This window comes from Symphalangus syndactylus, chromosome 13, assembly GCF_028878055.3.
Source record: "Symphalangus syndactylus isolate Jambi chromosome 13, NHGRI_mSymSyn1-v2.1_pri, whole genome shotgun sequence".
In the NCBI taxonomy this organism is placed as follows: domain Eukaryota; kingdom Metazoa; phylum Chordata; class Mammalia; order Primates; family Hylobatidae; genus Symphalangus; species Symphalangus syndactylus.
Window position 1 is genome coordinate 117,293,594 of NC_072435.2, and position 19,435 is coordinate 117,313,028.

Here is a 19,435-nt window from a genome sequence, read left to right on the forward strand (position 1 = left end):
GGACTACGCTTGGGAAAGGTTATTTTGGGTACAAGCTTCAAGGTCTCAACGCCAAGGAACAAAAGAACACCAGGTATTTCCCCATTGCTCACCAAAACCAAAGCATCCAATGTGGGCAGGTCCCCCAAAAATGCCCACTCCCAGGACACAATGTCTCATGGAGGGAGTGCACAAAAGCATGCACAGTTGTGCCCTTGCGTACAGACACACACACCAATGCAGAGGCGTCTGCCATCACTCCTCCTCAGATCACAGATCCCCAGGGGAGCTGGTCCCAGAGCAGACATCAGAGCCCCTTCAGCCAACCTGCACACGCGAAGGACCCCGTCCCTCCTGTCCCAGCTGTGCACCCATAGGCACAGTCCTTCAGTTCTGAACGGGAGCGGTTGTGACGCTCAAGCCTTCATTGATGGCCAGGAGCCTCCTTCCCACCTCCCCAAGCCTGGGGGTCACCCCTGCCAGCTCTGGCCACCAGCCAGGTGGTCTTACTTCTTCACTTTCGGGTACTTCATCTCTGCAATGGCGTTCGTGGCTTCTGTCTGCTTCTCCTTCAGATGCTGGGGCCACATGTTGTCCACCCAGTCCACCAGGTCTACCTGAAAGCCAGACCAGTGTGAGCACTGCATTTCTCCACTGCCGAGCCAGACAGAAATACCCCTTTTCCCTGGGGAGTCCTTGGTCCCCACCCCCTCCACCCGTCCACTGTGGGCTCAATAGTCCCAACAAGGGAGGAAGGAAGAGCAGGGATGACAGGACCCACACTTTGTAGAAGGGAAGGAGATGAAAGAGTTGCTGGGGGTAGGGCACGGTAGCTTACACCTCTAATCCAAGTGCTTTGGGAGGCTAAGGTGAGAGGGTCTCTTGAACCCAGGAGTTCAAGGCCAGCCTGGGCAACATAGCAAGATCCCTGTCTCTACAAACCACGTTACCAACCTTAGTCACCCCTATGCCTGCCAAGCCCAGCCAGCCACACCCACATGAGCCTTTTTGCAAGGCACAGCCCAGGTGGCAGGGGGACAGGGAAGGAGATGAGGTGGAAGGTATCTGGGGAGGGTACCTGGGCCCCAGACCTACCACAGTCGGACGCTTGACCAAGTGCTCCAACTTGGTGTGGCTGAACTCTAAGCTGATGACGTTGTACAGCTTGTCCCGCTGGGCCTCGGGCGTCTCGTAGTAACGCACAAACTGGGACATGCTCATCTCCGTGCCCTTCTGGGTGTTCACATCCATCACGTCCACAAGCCGCCGGCTCCCTGGGGGCAGAAGCCACACGCTGGTTGTTCCTGCTGGCTTAAGGCTCCAGATCCTACATGGGAGCCCCTCGCTAAACAAAAGCTGCTCCTCCACGGTTCCCCACAGTCCTCACCCCTCTTCCTCGTCTGTTCAATTACCTCACCCCGTCGGCTTTCCTTCCTGGATCTGTCTCCCACCCACCTGCTTCCCTGCACTACCATGGCCTCCACGCCAGTCCATGATGACCTCAAAAGCTACCTAAAGGGGCCCAGGCGGCCGGGCATGGTGGCTCAATCCCAGCACTTTGGGAGGCTGAGGTAGAGGGATCACCTGAGGTCAGGAGTTTGAGACCAGCCTGGCCAACATGGTGAAACCCTGTATCCACTAAAAACACAAAGATGGCCAGGCATGCTGGCTCATGCCTATAATCCCAGCACTTTGGGAGGCCGAGGAGGGCAGATCACCTGAGGTCAGGAGTTCGAGATCAGCCTGGCCAACAACGTTTCTACTAAAAATACAAAAAATAGCCGGGCGTGGTGGCACACGCCTATAGTGCCAGCTACTCAGGAAACTGAGGCAAGAAGATAGCTTGAACCTGGGAGGCAGAGGTTGCAGTGAGCTGAGATGGCGCCACTGCACTCCAGCCTGGGCAACAGAGCAAGACTTTGTCTCAAAAAAAAAAAAAAAGAAGAAAGAAAATAAAGAAAGAAAAGGAAATAAATATATAAACAAGAAAATCCCAAGAAGCCAGTGACCACCTTTCTTCACAGCCACCTCAACAGGTTACAGGTTAAACCAGCCAAAGGCCACCATATGATGACAGCCCAAGGGCCAAATCCAGCCTACGGCCTATCCTCGTGTGTCCCAGAAGTTAGGAATTTTTTAACTTTCTTTTTTACTCTGTTGCCCAGGCTGAGATCATGCAGTGGTGCAATCTCGACTCACTGCAACCTCCACCTCCCAGGTTCAAGCAATTCTCATGCCTCAGCCTCCCGAATAGCTGGGATTACAGGCATGTGCTACCACACCTTGCTAAGTAGAGATGGGGTTTTGCCATGTTGGTCAGGCTGGTCTTGAAATCCTGACCTCAAGGGATCCGCCCACCTCAGCCTCCCAAAGTACTGGGATTACAGGCATGAGCTACCGCAACTGGCCTAGATTTTTTTTTTCCCTGCAAGAGCCGTAAGTTTTGAGGGGTTTTCCATTCTTTTTAACAGAGGGGGAAAAATCAAAAGAATACTATTTTGTGATATGAAAACTGTATGAAACCCAAATTCTCAGGTCCATTTACAAAGTTTTCCTGGTGCACAGCCACGGTCATTGGTTCACATATTGTATAGGGCTGGCTCCATGCTACAACGGTAGAGCTAAGTAGTTGCAACACAGACCAAATGGCCTGAAAACCTGTAAGTATTTACTCTCTGGCACTTAATAGAGAAAGTTTGCCGGCCCTTGAACTAGACAGAACTCTCATGGAACTTAGATGTTGATATGGGTAATAGTCTCATCCCGTTCACTGAACCTGCCCTCTAAAAGGCCCATGGTCAATATTTGTTGAATAAATAAACATAGCCTTTCATGTGGTCAGAACTGAAAAATAAAAGTAACTCTGTGTAATCCCAGTACTTAGAAAAGCAGAGGTGGGAGGATGGTGCTTGAGCCTGGGAGTTTGAGACCAGCCTGAGGAACATAGCAAGATTTCATTCTTTTTATGTTTTCGAGACAGAATCTCGGCTCTGTCACCCAGGCTGGAGTGCAATGGCACGATCATGGCTCACTGCAGCCTCAACCTCCCTGGCTCAAGGGATCCTCCAGCCTCAGCCTCCCGAATAGCTGGGACTACAGGGGGGCACCACCACATCCAACTAGGTTTTTATTTTTTGTAGAGACAGGGTTTTGGTTTTCTTTGTTTGGTTGGTTGGTTTTTGAGACGAAGTCTCGCTCTATCACCCAGGTTGGAGTATAGTGCACAATCTCAGCTCACTGCAACCTCCGCCTGCTGGGTTCAAGTGATTCTCCTGCCTCGGCCTCCCAAGCAGCTGGAATTATGGGCATGCACCACCGCGCCTGGCTCATTTTCGTATTTTAAGTAGAGATGGAGTTTCGCCATATTGGCCAGGCTGGTCTTGAACCCCTGACCTCAGGTGATCTGCCCGCCTCAGCCCCCCAAAGTGCTGGGATTACAGGTGTGAGCCACCGCGCCCAGCATGACAGCATGACAGGGTTTCATTAAGTTGCCCAGGCTGGGAGACCACATTCTCCACAAAAAGGAAACAAAAAAAGAAAGTAACACCTTGAGTATGTAAGAGAACTTGGGTATTTCTCTTTTGTGTTCAAGATCTAAATTTCACAGCAACCTGGAAAAGCAAGGTAAGACAGTCTCTGTTTTAGGTCTACCCTGGAGTCATACTCTAATTTTTTCTATTTTCCTCCCTTTCTGATCCTTTATCCCACTTTCTTTTTCTTCCTCTTCCTTCTCCTTCTTCGTCAAATAGAGGATTGAGTTATTATCACTGATCCATATAAAGTCCCTCTCTCGTTTATTTTAATTCCCACTCCCCATTTCCATTCCCCGTCTTCCCATGTGCAACCTTCCTAATATGTTTGATACGCATCTTTTTGTTTGTTGTATTTTTAGAAAATGTTTATTGTTTTTGTGTGCAAAAAAAAAATAAAAAAAAAAATGTAAAAAAAAAAAAAAAAGACAGTCTCTGTTTTACAAATGGGGAGACCAAGGCCCAGAGACACAGCAACTGGCTCAAGCGCCCCAGAGCAGACTCTTTCTACCAGTTACAACCATTACCATTTACTATGCGTGTCAGCACAGGCGGGTTCTCTACATATGTTATCTTGTGTTAGGTTCATCATGGTCACAGCTCTGTGAAGCAGAACTTCAGTTACACCCATTTAATGGAGGAGAAGCTGAGGCTTGGACAACTAACTTGCCCAGGAATGCCCAATTCGTGAGCAGCAGAGCGGGATTTGAATCCAATACATTCTAATGCCTAAGCCCAGGTTCCTCTCCCATCCCCCGAATACTGAATCTTGATCACATGCTAAGGTTGAAAAATGACCCCAGACCTGGCCAAGTGCAGTGGCTCATGCCTGCAATCCCAGCACTTTTGGAGGCCGAAATGGGTGGATCACCTGAGGTCAGTAGTTCAAGACCAGCCTGACCAACATGGCAAAACCCTATTTCTACTAAAAATACAAAAATTAGCCAAGTGTGGTGGCACACGTCTGTAATCCCAGCTACTTGGGAGGCTGAGGTAGGAGAATTGCTTGAACCCAGGAGGTGGAGGTTGCAGTGAGCTGAGGTTGTGCCATTGCACTACAGCCTGGGTGACATGGTGAGACTCTGTCCTAATTTAAAAAAAAAAAAAAAAAAAGTTTCCAGACCACACCAGTGGCCAGGTCCCTCCCCATGGACCCTAGCAAGCAGTGGATCCAGGGGAAAACAGCTTTTGTTTTGGCGTCTGGAGTGCAGATCCACCAGGGGGCATCCCCGTTCTTCGCTGGATATTCTGGCCTTGATCTTGGCAAAGCTAGCTCCTTCCTTACCCAGGTGCCTGGAATACGTGGGCGCCACTCAGATTTTCCAGGAGGCCCACCTGGCAGAAACTCTGCTGTCAGAACCCCAGTACCAGCCAGGCACAGTGGCTCACGCCTGTAATCACAGCACTTTGGGAGGCCGAGGCGGGCGGATCATGAGGTCAGGAGATCGAGACCATCTTGGCTAACATGGTGAAACCCTGAGAATACTAAAAATACAAAAAATCAGCCGGGTGTGGTGGCGGGCGCCTGTAGTCCCAGCTACTCAGGAGGCTGAGGCAGGAGAATGGCGTGAACCCGGGAGGCGGAGCTTGCAGTGAGCTGAGATTGCGCCACTGCACTCCAGCCTGGGCGACAGAGCAAGACTCTGTCTCAAAAAAAAAAAAAAAAAAAAAAAAAGAAAGAACCCCAGTACCCTCCCCGCTCTCGCTCTCTGGCCAGCCTCCCACCTCCACCCACCTCTCCTCCCTAATCTTGCTCAAGGTCATGTCTGCAAAGCTCCCTGTGCAAAGGGGTCTGCTGGGCAGGTAGCAAACAGGATAAAGGGCACTAAAATCATGACCCCAGAGTCCTGCAAGTCAGCACTGAAGGCCAAGCTCAGCTACCCCTACCCACACACTGTTAAAATTTAGAGGGTTCAGTTCCCAGTGGAGCCTCCAGCCTGTGCCTCGGGCTCTTGGCTTCTCTGGGAATCAGTTTCTTCTTCATCTATAACATGGGGAAAAAATAGCCAGCCCAGGACCTGTCCTAAGACATAACTGAGTTCATGCATTTCACACTCATGTGGAGCACCTACAGGTAGGTAGTGTTACCAAGTCGGTCAGTTTCATCTGTAACTAGAGGTAGAGAAAGTGAGGAGCTGGGAAGTTTAGGGACTTGCCCAGCGTCACAGCCAGTTAAATCGTTGCTGGCCAGTCCCAGTGAACGGACTGCTTAGGACCCTACGACATATTCAATATGCAAATGGGTGTGGGGTTCTTCTGGGGAATGATGAAAAAGTTCTAAAATTGACTTTCATAATGGTTGTACAACTCTGTGAATATACTAAAAACAAGTGAGTTGTGGCCGGCCTCGGTGGCTCACACCTGTAATCCCAACACTTTGAGAGACAGAGCTGGAAGGAGAGCTTGGCCCTAGAAGTTTGAGACTAGCCTGGGTAATATAGTGACACCCCAGCTCCACACACACACACACACACACACACACACACACAAATTGGCCAAGCATAGTGACCCAGACCGGTGGTCCCAGCTACTCTGAAGGCTGAAGTGGGAGGACTGCTTGAGCGTCAGGAGGTTGAGGCTCCAGTGAGCCATGACCGTGCCACTGCACTCCAGCTTGGGCAACAGAGCCAGACCCTGTCTCAAAAAAAAAAAAAAAAAAAGTGGGGGGAAAATGAATTGTATGGTCTGTGACATATTTCAATGAAACTTTTTACTTTTTTAAAATGGAGAGTCTCAGAGATGGCAAGTAATCTGGGAGTGTTTCCAAATAAATGTATACCTTGTATATATCACGATACTTGCCCTTTGTAACATACTTTTTTTTTTTTTTGAGACAAAGTCTCTCTTTTGTCCCCCAGGCTGGAGTGCAATGGCACGATCTCAGCTCACTGCAACCTCTGCATCCCAGGTTCAAGCGATTCTCCTGCCTCAGCCCCCCGAGTAGCTGGGATTACAGGCACCTGCCACCGCGCCCGGCTAATTTTTGTATTTTCAGTAGAGACGGGGTTTTACCATGTTGGCCAGGCTGGTCTAGAACTCCTGACCTCAGGTGATCCACCTGCCTCGGCCTCCCAAAGTGCTGGGATTACAGGCGTGAGCCACCGCACCCAGCCTGTAACATACTTTAAATAACACTTTTATACTCTCATTTAATCCCAGGTATATATACCTCTCTCACATGCACACAGGTATTAATCCACAAGTTATGATTTTCAATCTTAGTCCAAATGTGGACCAGAAAAAACAAAAGAACATCTGGATCTGGGATTCGTGCGGCACTCAAATATTTGATGAATGCAAGAGTAGGCTGGGTGTGGTGACTCACACCTGTAACCGCAACACTTTGGGAAGCTGAGGCAGGAGGATCACTTGAGACCCGGAGTTCAAGACCAGCCTGGACAACATGTCAAGACCCCATCTCTACAAAAAATTTAAAAATTATCTGTGCATGTTGGCAGATACCAGTAGTCCCAGCTACTTGGGAGGATCACTTGAGCCTGGAAGGCAGAGGCTACAGTGAGCAATGGCTGTGCCACTGCACTCCAGCCTAGGTGACAGAGTGAGACTCTATGTTAAAAAATAAAAAATTTAAAAAAAGAGTAGATAGCAATCCTATTTTATAAAAAATGGATATCGCCGGGCGCGGTGGCTCACGCCTGTAATCCCAGCACTTTGGGAGGCCGAGGCGGGCGGATCACGAGGTCAGGAGATCGAGACCATCCTGGCTAACACGGTGAAACCCCGTCTCTACTAAAAATACAAAAAATTAGCCAGGCGTGGTGTCAGGCGCCTGTAGTCCCAGCTACGCGGGAGGCTGAGGCAGGAGAATGGCGTGAACCCCGGGGGGCGGAGCCTGCAGTGAGCCGAGATTGCGCCACTGCACTCCAGCCTGGGCGACAAAGCGAGACTCCATCTCAAAAAAAAAAAAAAAAAAATGGATATCAATTTAAAATAATGTTTAATCATATCATTTAGTTATGAGGATATAGTAATTTACAAAATTATACCTTAAGACCCTGAAAATGTTATTTATTTTGCATGTGTCAAAGTATCAAAAAAGAAAGAATAACTAGTCTGGGGTAATTTTTTTTTTCTTTTGAGACAGAGTCTCGCTCTGTCTCCCAGGCTGGAGTGCAGTGGCACGATCTCAGCACACTGCAACCTCCACCTCCCTGGTTCAAGCAATTCTTGTGCCTAAACCACCAAAGTAGCTGGGATTACAGGCGTGGGCCACCATACCCGGCTAATATTTGTATTTTTTGTAGGGACGGGGTTTCGCCATATTGCCCAGGCTGGTGTCAAACTCCTGGGCTCAAGTCATCTGGCCACCTAGGCCTCCCACAATGTCTGATATTATAGGCCTCAGCCACCACGCCTGGCCAAAATTTTTATAAGAATATAAATAAGTAAGTGACATAGTTTGGTTATTTGTCCCCCCCAAATCTCAAATCTCATGTTGAAACATGAATATCTCTCAAATATCTCCAATGTTAGAGGTAGGAATTGTTGTGTGGTGTTTGGGACATGAGGGTGGATACTTCATGAATGTCTTGGTACCCTCCTTGTGTAAAGAGTGAATTCCCACTCTATTAGTTCCCATGAGACCGAATCGGGTTTTTGTTTTGTTTTTTGGTTTTTTTTTGAGACGGAGTCTCACTCTGTCGCCTAGGCTGGAGTACAGTGGCGCGATCTCAGCTCACTGCAACCTCTGCCTCCCAAGTTCAAGAGATCCTCCTGCCTCAGCCTCCCGAGTAGCTGGGACTACAAGCATGCACCACCACGCCTGGCTAATTTTTTGTATTTTAGTAGAGATGGGGTTTCACCATGTTGGCCAGGCTGGTCTTGAACTCCTGACCTTGTGATCCGCCCTCCTCGGCCTCCCAAAATGCTGGGATTACAGGGGTGAGCCACTGCACCCGGCCTGTTTTTAATTTTTTGAGACAAAGCCTCACTCTGCTCATTAGGCTGGAGTGCAGTGGCTTGAACACGGCTCACTGTAGCCTCAAAACTCTTGGGCTCAAGCGATCCTCCTACCTCAGCCTCCCAAATAGCTGGGGCTACAGGCTGGATTATTTAGAAATATTTGGCACCTCCCTCCTCTCTCTCTTGCTCCCTTTGTGGCCACGTGACACACCAGCTCACCCTCCCCTTCCATCATGACTGGAAGCTTCCTGAAGTCCTCACCAGAAGCAGATGCTGGCTCCATGCTTCCTGTACAGCCTGCAGAGCTGAGTCAAATAAACCTTTCTTTATAAATAATCCAACCCAGCTGGGCACCGTGGCTCAAGCCTGTAATCCCAGCACTTTGGGAGGCCAAGACAAGTGGATCACTTGAGGTCGAGTTTGAGACTAAACTGGACAACATGGTGAAACCCTGTCTCTACCAAAAATACAAAACTTGAGCCAGGCCTGGTTATGCACACCTGTAATCCCAGCTACTCAGAAGGCTGAGGCAGGAGAATCACTTGAACCCAGGAAGCGGAGGTTGCAGTGAGCTGAGATGGTGCCACTGCACTCCAACCTCGGCGACAGAGTGAGACTCTGTCCTTAAAAAAAAAAAATCTAACCTCAGGCATTCCTTTATAGCAACACAAAGTGAACTAAGACAATAAATAAATAAAAATGTAATTTTAAAAAGAAAAAAAGGTTGTAGGATTAGCTAAGATTATGACCCAGATCGAACAGTAGACGCAGGGAAGGCACTAACCAGAAATCAGCGCCCTCCCCTGCTCGACCTACCCAGTTTCCTGTAATTTGCTAACGGTTTTGGCTACCCACGTCCCTAGAGGGGTACTGTGAGTTGAACTGCATTCCCCCAAAATATATGTTCAATCCCTAATATCTGGGATACATGGTCTTTGCTGATGTGATCAAGCTAAAATGAGATCATACGGGATTAGGGTGGGCCTAACAAGACAAGGGAAATTTTTTTTTTTTTTTTTTGAGACAGAGTCTCACTCTGTCCCCCAGGATGGAGTTCAGCGGCACAATCTCAGCTCATTGCAACCTCTGCCTCCTGGGTTCAAGCGATTCTCCTGCCTCACCCTCCTGATTAGCTGGGATTACAGGCGCCCACCACCACTTCCGTCTAATTTTTTTGTATTTTTAGTAGAGACGGGGTTTCACCGTGTTGCCCAGGCTGGTCTTGAACTCCTGACCTCAGGTGATCCACCCACCTCGGCCTCCCAAAGTGCTGGGATTACAGGCGTGAGCCACCGTGCCCAGCCATGACAAAGGAAATGTGGACACAGACACACAGAAGGAAGACAGCCACGTGAAGATGGAGGCAGAGATCAGAGTGACGCAGCTACAAGCCAAGGCGCACGAAGCACTGCCAGCCGCCACCAGAAGCCAGAGAAGGCAAGGAAGGACCTGCCCCTAGAGACTTCAGGGGGAATGTAGCCCTACAGACACCTTAATTTTGGACTTCTAGCCTGCAGAAGTGTGAGAGAATAAATTTCTGTGGTTTTAAGCCACTCACTTTGTGGTACTTTGTTATGACAGCCTAGGAAACTAATCGAAGGGTTAGTGAGAGAATGACTGGGTATACCTACATGGCTCCATAAATGTGACATATTTACACAGGGGAGGGCTGGTCCCTCCCCTTGCCTCCCTCCCAGAGCCTGGTACAAGCAGATCACGGGGCTAACACCTTCTATAATGAAATCACAGTTTACCTAGTAGCTTCACAAACAGAAAGTTGTCACCCACTGATGACCTCATACCACTTCATCCTAAATACTGTATTTCTTGGTTACTTGTTTCTTGTCTTTCCGCCCTGCTGCTCTGTGAGTGCCGTGAGGGCAGGGGCCTTGCCTGTCTTGATCGCTACTCTATTCCAGATTTCTAGAACAGAGACTGGTGCGGGCTAGGAGCTCACTCTTTGTCGAATGAGAAATGGGTGCTGTTATTTACTTTTATGTTCTGTGTGGCATCTGACACACGACTTCACAGACAAATGGCAGATGAACTAAAGAACTGACCTGGGGGTGGTTCTGGGTGGGCATGTGTAACAAAAAAGGCGAACCCCCACCTGGAATCACCTGGCAGGTCCTGAGCAGCCCTGGGACAGCACGGCTCAACACAGAAGGACAGACGTGTGGAGAAGGCCTGTGTTTCCTTTTCTTTTTTCTTTTTTTTTTTTTTTTTTTGAGATGGAGTCTGACTGTGTTGCCCAGGCTAGAGTACAGTGGTGCGATCTCGGCTCACTGCAGCCTCCGCCTCTTGGGTTCAAGTGATTTTCCTGCCTCAGCCTCCCAAGTAGCTGGGACTACAGGCGCATGCCACCATGCCCAGCTAATTTTTGTATTTTTTGTTGTAGAGAAGGGGTTTCACCATGTTGGCCAAGATGGTCTCAAACTCCTGACCTCAAGTGATTTGCCCGCCTCGGCCTCCCAAAGTGCTGGGATTACAGGCATGAGCCACTGCACCCAGCCTAATTTTTGTATTTTTAGTAGAGATGGGGTTTAGCCACGTTGGCCAGGATGGTCTCGAACTCCTGACCTCAAGTGATTTGCCCACCTCAGCCTCTCAAAGTGCTGGGATTATAGGCACGAACCACGGCACCCAGCCTCCTTTTCTGAGCAATAACCACGCCTCCCACTGCCATCACCGCCCTCCCCAGCACCTCCTAGGCACCCTCTTGGCCTCTGCTACTTTGCAGCTTTTCACATCACAGATGCCACTTGGGAACAGTGTTCAAGACTCCCGGTCAGGCCAGGGCCAAGCCAGGGTCCCCGCTGACTACACCTCAGCCTGCCCCGCCCTCTGATGCAAGGGAGTCAGGACTTAAGGGACTGGCTTAACTCAGCTGCATGCCTGCCTCAGACTAGAGAAGGGCTTGTGGGGAGCAGCTGGGGCTGAAGTTAGAGGGGGAAGAGCATAGGGAAGAGGCCCGGGCAGGCCAAGTGACCATCTTAGGAGCAGAAGGTCGGGAGGCTTGGTTCTAAGAAGAGCTTCCTTGGTGTGCCGGGAGCTCTGAGCAGCTCCCCAGGTGTCCTGGAAGGAACAGTCTATGGGAGGGGTGGGAGGGGAAGTGGTGGGAGGAGGAAGGAAAGTCAGTTCTGTTGGGTACCTGGGCTTCACGGACCTCCCCTCCCCCAGGGAAACAGAAATGGACAGGTCACCTGTTCATGCCACACAGCTGGGGTCCAGCCCCCACGGGGCAGCAGGAAACACAGACATGATAGAACACTACCGAGAGAGGCAGGGTGTTAGCAACAGAGTAGACCAGGGAGGCAGGAGATGTAGGGAGAATCCAGAGAGTGAAAGAGACTTAAAATGCAGCTCAACCAGGCCAGGTACAGTGGCTCATGCCTGTAATCCCAGCACTTTGGGAGGCCGAGGCAGGAGGATCACCTGAGGTCGGGAGTTCGAGACCAGCCTGACCAACATGGAGAAACTCCATCTCTACTAAAAAAAAACACAAAATTAGTCAGGCATGGTGGCGCATGCCTGTAATCCCAGCTACTTGGAAGGCTGAGGCAGGAGAACTGCTTAAACCCGGGAGGCAGAGGTTGAGGTGAGCCGAGATTGTGCCATTGCACTCCAGCCTGAGCAACAATAGCAAAACTCTGTCTCAAAAAAAAAAAAAAAAGGAGTAACATCTATGATATATATATGAAACAAGTAGAAATCTGATCATTGAAAATGGGTATTTAATAATTTTAAGGAGTTACTATGTTTTTATTTAGGTGACATCTCGCTCTATCACCCAGGCTGGAGTGCAGTGGTGCCATCATGGTTCCCTGCAGCCTCGACCTGTGGGGCTCAAGTGGTCCTCCCACCTCAGCCTCCCAAGGAGGCTGGGACTATGAGCATGAGTACCATGCCTGGCTTTATTTTCTTTTGTAGAGACAGGGTTTCGCTCTGTTACCCAGGCTGGTCTCAAACTCCTGGCCTCAAATGATCCTACTGCCTCAGCCTCCCAAAGCACTGGGATGACAGGCATGAGCCACCTCACCCAGCCTGGACTGACGCATTTCCAGAACTCAGTTGCCTTGTGTGTAAAGGCAGGAAGAAACTGACTTTATACTTTTTCTTTCCTTCACCACAGAACTCTTTCTTCAAACAGACGCTTTGATGACAGCCAAATACACATAAATAAAAACAAAACAAGCAGCTCAGGCTGATGCAGGAGGTGGGTGGGGGGTGCTCAGAATTCAGACCTAGATTCCTGGGGTTTCCCTTTGAAATTCACTGGGTTGGGGCATTTTTGGGTCCTTTCCCAGGGGCGAGGCACTGAGTTTTAGTTCCTGAATACTCGGATCACTTCCCTTAAATGTATAAAGTGGGCAGGGGCAGGGGCAATGGGGGCAGAGGAAGAGACGGGGGCCGCCAGTCCCTTTTGGCCTCAGCTGAGAGATGAAGAATAAGCCCTCCAGCTTCCCGGTCTGATCTGTCACAGGAGCAAAGGGAACCGGGCATACAGGCTGAGTCTCTAAGCAAAAGGTTCAGTACCGGGGAGGAGGCAGGTAGCCCAAAGGGACGGAGGGGACAGATCAGTGCCAAGAATGGAATGCAGCCCTCCCAGCCTTTAAGAGCAGCCATCCCTAGAGCAGCTGACAGGGACAAGCGGCCCTTCGGACCCTCGAGGGATCCACACTGCTGGGGCTCTCAGGTTCCTGAAGTCAGTGGGTTACAGGAGAAATTTTCCACATGGGGCAGTGCCTAGAGTTCCTAGGCAGGCCAGCAGCCTCCCTCCCTCTGCCACCCACCCACCCCAGGCTCATCGGTGCTCTGGCTCCGGGGCTGCACACACATCCAACAGGTTCCAGCTGCGGAAATTAGTCCACGGCCCCGTGGTCCCTGCTTTGAAGGATCTATCCATCAGTTCCGAAAGCCTCAGGCTCGGGGCCAGGACGAGGCTGCTGAAAGTCATCTTGAAGGCTAATGTGAAACATACACAGGCGTGACCCCAAACTCCCCAGAGCCCTGCTCTTCTGAGAGCGCACAGAACTCTTCCACATCACAGTTCTGGAACCTTCTCCAGCATCCTCACATTTCTGGACTGGTTTTGTATTTTGTTCCTCATCCATGTCACAGAGGTAGCACTGATTAGCAAGAGCACTGGTCACAGGTTCAAATCTGACCCTGCTCTACTGTTTTGAAACAGCAGTGAGGCCTGAATTCAAGTGATACGCCCACCTCGGCCTCCCAAAGTGCTGGGGTTACAGGGGTGCACCACGGCGCCTGGCCCCCTCTCCCTGCATTTCTATCTGTCCTGGCAGTTGGATGCCTCCCCTACCTGCCGCTCTGGCCTTGACCTCTCTCATGAGATCCAACTCAATGTGCCCGGAACCACACCCATCTATGCCCACCCCCTAAGTTGCTTTTCTTCTGGGGGTCTATTGGAAGCACTGTGTTCTCCCAATCACTGAAATTCAAACCCACATGTGACTCTGATGTGCCAAGTACTATCTGAGCAACTCAAAAATAATTTGTCTCCAGGCCTCAGTTTTTCCCATTTGTGAAATGGGAAAGCAGGACTGGAAGAACTCTAAGACTCCTTCCCAAGCTTAAAATGGAAAAAGTCTATGATTTTAAACCAACTTTAGGCCGGGAGTGGTGGCTCATGCCTGTAATCCCAACACTTTGGGAGGCTGAGGTGGGAGGATCACCTGAGGTCAGGAGTTCGAGACCAGCCTGGCCAACATGGCGAAACCCCATCTCTACTAAAAGTACAAAAATTAGCTGGGTGTGGTGGCGCAAGCCTATAATCCCAGCTACTCAGGAGGCTGAGGCAGGAGAAGCTTGAACCCGGGCGGCAGAGGTTGCAGCGAGCCGAAACCAAGCCACTGCACTCCAACCTGGGTGACTTTTTTTCCATGACTCTGTCTTGGGGAAAAAAAAACTTTAAAAAGGTCTGGCCGGCACAGTAGCTCACACCTGTAATCCCAGCACTTTGGGAGGCCAAAGCGGACAGATCACCTGAGGTCAGGAGTTTGAGACCAACCTGGCCAACGTGGCGAAACCACGTATCTACTAAAAATACAAAAAATTAGCCAGGCGTGGTGGTGCGAGCCTGTAATCCCAGCTATTCAGGAGGCTGAGCCAGAAGAATCGCTTGAACCTGGGAGGTGGAGGTTGCAGTGAGCTGAGATGGGGCCACTGTACTCCAGCCTGAGCAACAGAGTGAGACTCTGTCTCAAAAAAAAAGGCTGGGGACAAGTCAGCCAGCTTTGATTTCCAAGGGGTGAGAACTTAGTTTTTCTCCAAAACACAGTCCATCAAGGGCAAGATCCACAGCTCCTGACTAGCACCAGGCCAGACACAATACAGACACCCAGTAAATCTGTAAGGGAAGAAAGCCTGGAGGAGGAGGAGGAAGAGGGGGAGGAAGAGACGGAGGAGGAGGAAGAGAGGGGGGAGGAGGAGGGGGAAGAGATAATATGGGCTTTGAAGACACCCAGGGCCAGGTGCAGTCCTGGCTCCACTGCCTACCAGCTGTGAGGTTCGATCCCTCCAAGCCTCAGATGCCCCACCTGGAAAAATGAATACCTAATTCATATGACTACTGAGGAGAACAAAGTGAATCCCTATGGCACATATGCGATAAAAGATAGGTGATTATTAGTATAATTGCATGAATACCGAATGAAGTCATTTGTCATGAAGATTCAAGAAAAGGGCCAAAGAAAGCATCACTTGGCTTGGATTCTCTCACTAGAGAGAAATCTGATAAAGACATAATATGTGGGCCCTGGTGCAATGGCTCTCGCCTGTAATCCCAGCTACTTGGAAGGCTAAGGTGGGTGGATCCCTTAGGCCTGTGAGTTTGCGAGCAGCCTGGGCAACATAGCGAGACTCATCTGTACAAAAAATAAAAAATAACAACAATTAGCCGTGCATGCCCATAGTCCCAGCTACTAGGGAGGCTGAGGCAGCAAGATCACTTGAACCCAGGAGGTCAGGTCTGCAGTGAGCTGTGATTGTGCCACTGCCTGGGCGACAGAGTGAGATCCTGTCTCAAAAAAAAAAAAAAAAAAAAAAAAGACGGCCAGGCTCGATGGCTCACGACTGTAATCCCAGCACTTTGGGAGGCCGAAATGGGTGGATCACTTGAGCCCAGGAGTTCAAGACCAGCCTGGCCAACATGGTGAAACCCCATCTCCACTAAAAATACAAAAATTAGCCGGGCGTGGCAGTGGCTGCCCGTACTCCTGGCTACTCGGGAGGCTGAGGCACGAGAACTGCTTGAACTCAGGAGGCAGAGGTTACAGTGACCCAAGATTGCACCACTGCACTCCAGCCTGGGTGATAGAGTGAGACTCTGCCAAAAAAAAAGCCAAAACAAAACAAAACAAAAGGCCAGGCACAGTGGCTCACGCCTGTAATCCCAGCACTTTGGGAGGCTGAGGCAGGCGGATCACCTGAGGTCAGGAGTTTGAGACCAGCCTGGCCAACGTGGTGAAACTCCGTCTCTACTAAAAATACAAAAAGTAGCGAATCCCAGCTACTTGGGAGGCTGAGGCAGGAGAATCACTTGAACCTGGGAGGCAGAAGTTGCAGTGACCCCAGATCACACCACTGCACTCCATACTGGGCAACAGAGTGAGACTCTGTCTCAAAAAAAAAAATTTTTTAAAAAGACAAATCGAGGCAACATAAGGAAATCCTGCCTCTACAAAACATTTAAAAATGATCTGCACATGGTGGCGCACTTGTAGTCTCAGCTACTTGGGAGGTTGAGGTGGGAGAATCACTTGAGACCAGGAGGTTGAGGCAGCAGTGAGCTGTAATTACACAACTGGACTCCAGCCTCGGCAACAGAGCAGAACCCCCCACAACAAAGAGTATAGTGTCTAGGTCCCAACCAGTGCAACAAAACAAGGAAATATATTAAAAGGCATAAAGGGCCGGGCGCGGTGGCTCACGCCTGTAATCCCAGCACTTTGGGAGGCCGAGGCAGGTGGATCACGAGGTCAGGAGATCAAGACTACGGTGAAACCCCGTCTCTACTAAAAATACAAAAAATTAGCTGGGCGCGGTGGCAGGTGCCTGTAGTCCCAGCTACTCGGGAGGCTGAGGCAGGAGAATGGCATGAACCCGGGAGGCGGAGCTTGCAGTGAGCCGAGATCGCGCCACTGCACTCCAGCCTGGGCGACAGCAGCGAGACTCCGTCTCAAAAAAAAAAAAAAAAAAAAAAAAAGGCATAAAGAGGTCAGGTACTGTGGCTCACGCCTGTAATCTCAGCACTTTGGGAGGCCGAAGCGGGTGGATCACGCGTTCAGGAGATCGAGACCATCCTGGCTAACATGGTGAAACCCCATCTCTACTAAAAATACAAAAAAATTAGCCGGGCGTGGTGGCAGGCGCCTGTAGTCCCAGCTACTTGGGAGGCTGAGGCAGGAGAATGGCGTGAACCCGGGAGCCAGAGCTTGCAGTGAGCTGAGATGGCGCCACTGCACTCCAGCCTGGGCGACAGAGCAAGACTCCGTCTCAACAAAAATAAATAAATAAAATAAAATAAATAAAAGGCATAAAGATTGGAAAGAAGAAACAAAACTGCTATTGTTAATAGATGGTATAATTGCTTAACTTAAAATAGCAACCCCCCAAAAATCAAATACCTAGGAATAAACCTAAGAAGATATGCAAGTCTTCTACAAAAACCCTACAAATCAACAGAACAATATGGCATGTTCACTGAATAGAAAACTCTGTATGATAAAAACTTCCCCAGTTGATCCACAGAATCAACAAGATTCCAATAAAAATTACAGCAACCTTTAAAGAAATATGGACAAGGTGATTTTAAGATTCATACGGAAAGGCCCGGCGCGGTGGCTCACGCCTGTAATCCCAGTACTTTGGGAGGCCGAGGTGGGCGGATCACGAGGTCAGGAGATCGAGACCACGGTGAAACCCCGCCTCTACTAAAAATACAAAAAATTAGCCGGGCGTGGTGGCAGGCGCCTGTAGTCCCAGCTACTCGGGAGGCTGAGGCAGAAGAATGGCGTGAACCCGGGAGGCGGAGCTTGCAGTGAGCCGAGATGGCACCACTGCACTCCAGCCTGGGCGACAGAGCGAGACTCTGTCTCAAAAAAAAAAAAAAAAAAAAAAGATTCATATGGAAACACAAAGGGTCACAAGACAAGGCAATCTTTTTTTCTTTTTTCTTTTTCTTATGTTTTTGAGACAGGATCCCTCTCTGTCGCCCAGGCTTGAGTACAGTGGCGCGATCTCGGCTCACTGCAGACTCCGCCTCTGGGGTTCAAGCGATTCTCCTGCCTCAGCTGGGTAGGAGAGTAGCTGGGATTACAGACGCACACCACCACACCCAGCTAATTTTTGTATTTTTTTCTAAAGAGGGGTTTCATCATGTTGCCCAGGCTGGTCTCAAACTCCTAGACTCAAGCGATCCTCCCTCCTAGGTCTCCGAAAGTGCTGGTATTACAGGCTTAAGCCACCACGCCCGGCCTGAAAAGGAAATCTTGGAAAAGAACAAAGCTGAAGAACTTATCACATAGTGAGTCCTATCATAAAGCTAGTTAAGGCAGTGTGGCACTGGCTTCATAATAGACACACCAGCCAGGAACTGACCCACACAAATGGAGTCACCTCATTTATGACAAAACAAGATTTCATTGCCAATGGGGAAAGGATTTTTTTTTTTAAGACAGAGTTTCATTCTTGTTGCCCAGGCTGGAATGCAATGGCATGATCTTGGCAGACCGCAACCTCCACCCCGCTGGGTTCAAGCAATTCTCCTGCCTCAGCCTCCCGAGTAGCTGGGATTACAGGCACCTGCCACCACACCCGGCTAATTTTTTGTATTTTTAGTAGAGACGGGGTTTCAAGATGTTGGCCAGGCTGGTCTCGAACTCCTGAACTCAGGTGATCTGCCCACCTTGGCCTCCCAAAGTGCTGGGATTACAGGTGTGAGCCACTGTGCCTGGCCCAGGATTTTTTTTTTTTTTTTTTAATAATAATAGTGCTGGGTCAACTGGACATCCATATGGGAAAAAAGGGGAGAACTTGACCGCATCTTCCACCAAACAGAAAAATCAATTCCAGATGAACCATAGATCAAAATACGATCGTTCAAACAATAAGGCTTTTTGAGAAAAACGTGAAAATCTTCATGACCTTAGAGTAGGCAAAATTTTCTTAAGCAAGATACAAAAAGAATTAATGCAACAAGCAGAGCTAAATAGTCTGTGTTAAAATTAAGAACTTCTAGGCCAGGCGTGGTGGCTCACGCCTATAATCCCAACACTGTGGGAGGCTGAGGCGGGAGGATTACAAGGTCAGGAGTTCAAGACCAGCCTGGCCAACATGGTGAAACTCTGTCTCTACTCAAAATACAAAAATTGGCTGGGCATGGTGGTTCATGCCTGTAATCCCAGCAATCTGGGAAGCTGAGGCAGGCAGATCACCTGAGGCCAGGAGTTCGAGACCATCCTGGCCAACATGGTAAAACCCTGTCTCTACTAAAAATATAAAAAGTAGCTGGGCATGGTGGCGGGCACCTGTAATCCCAGCTACTCGGGAGGCTGAGGCAGGAGAATCGCTTGAACCGGGAGGCGGAGGTTTCAGTGAGCCGAGATTGTGCCATTGCACTCCAGCCTGGGTGACAAGAGCGAAATTCCATCTCAAAAATAAATAAATAAATAAAAATTAGCCGGGCATGGTGGCGGGCACCTGTAATCCCAGCTATTCAGGAGGCTGAGGCAGGAGAATAGCTTGAATCCAGGAGGCAGAGGTTGCAGTGAGCCAAGATCACGCCACTGCACTCCAGCCTGGGCTACAGAGCAAGACTCTGTCCTGAAACAAACAAACAAACAAACAAACAAAACAAAATTTCTGCTCATTCAAAGACACCTTTTTAGGAATGTGAAAAGACAAGCCACAAAGTGGGAGTTTTTTTTGTTTTTTTGTGTGTTTTTTTTTGAGACGGAGTCTTATTCTGTCACCCAGGCTGG

The 19,435-nt window shown here is 49.6% G+C and overlaps 1 protein-coding gene across 14 annotated transcripts in view; it reads right to left on the reverse strand.

Annotated features, from left to right (window-relative positions):
• Positions 1-19,435, reverse strand: part of KDM2B (lysine demethylase 2B) — a 159,243-nt gene that overhangs the window by 123,888 nt on the left and 15,920 nt on the right. For 10 of the 14 annotated variants that reach the window (XM_063614629.1, XM_063614634.1, XM_063614630.1 and 7 more), the window contains 2 exons: positions 1,075-1,253; positions 490-596 (listed from right to left, as the gene is read on the reverse strand). In XM_063614629.1, the coding sequence (XP_063470699.1) occupies positions 490-596; positions 1,075-1,253 (286 nt within the window). Of the gene's footprint in view, positions 1-489; positions 597-1,070; positions 1,254-19,435 lie in introns of all 14 variants that reach the window. The other 4 variants (XM_063614628.1, XM_063614626.1, XM_063614632.1 and 1 more) reach the window with 1 other exon arrangement.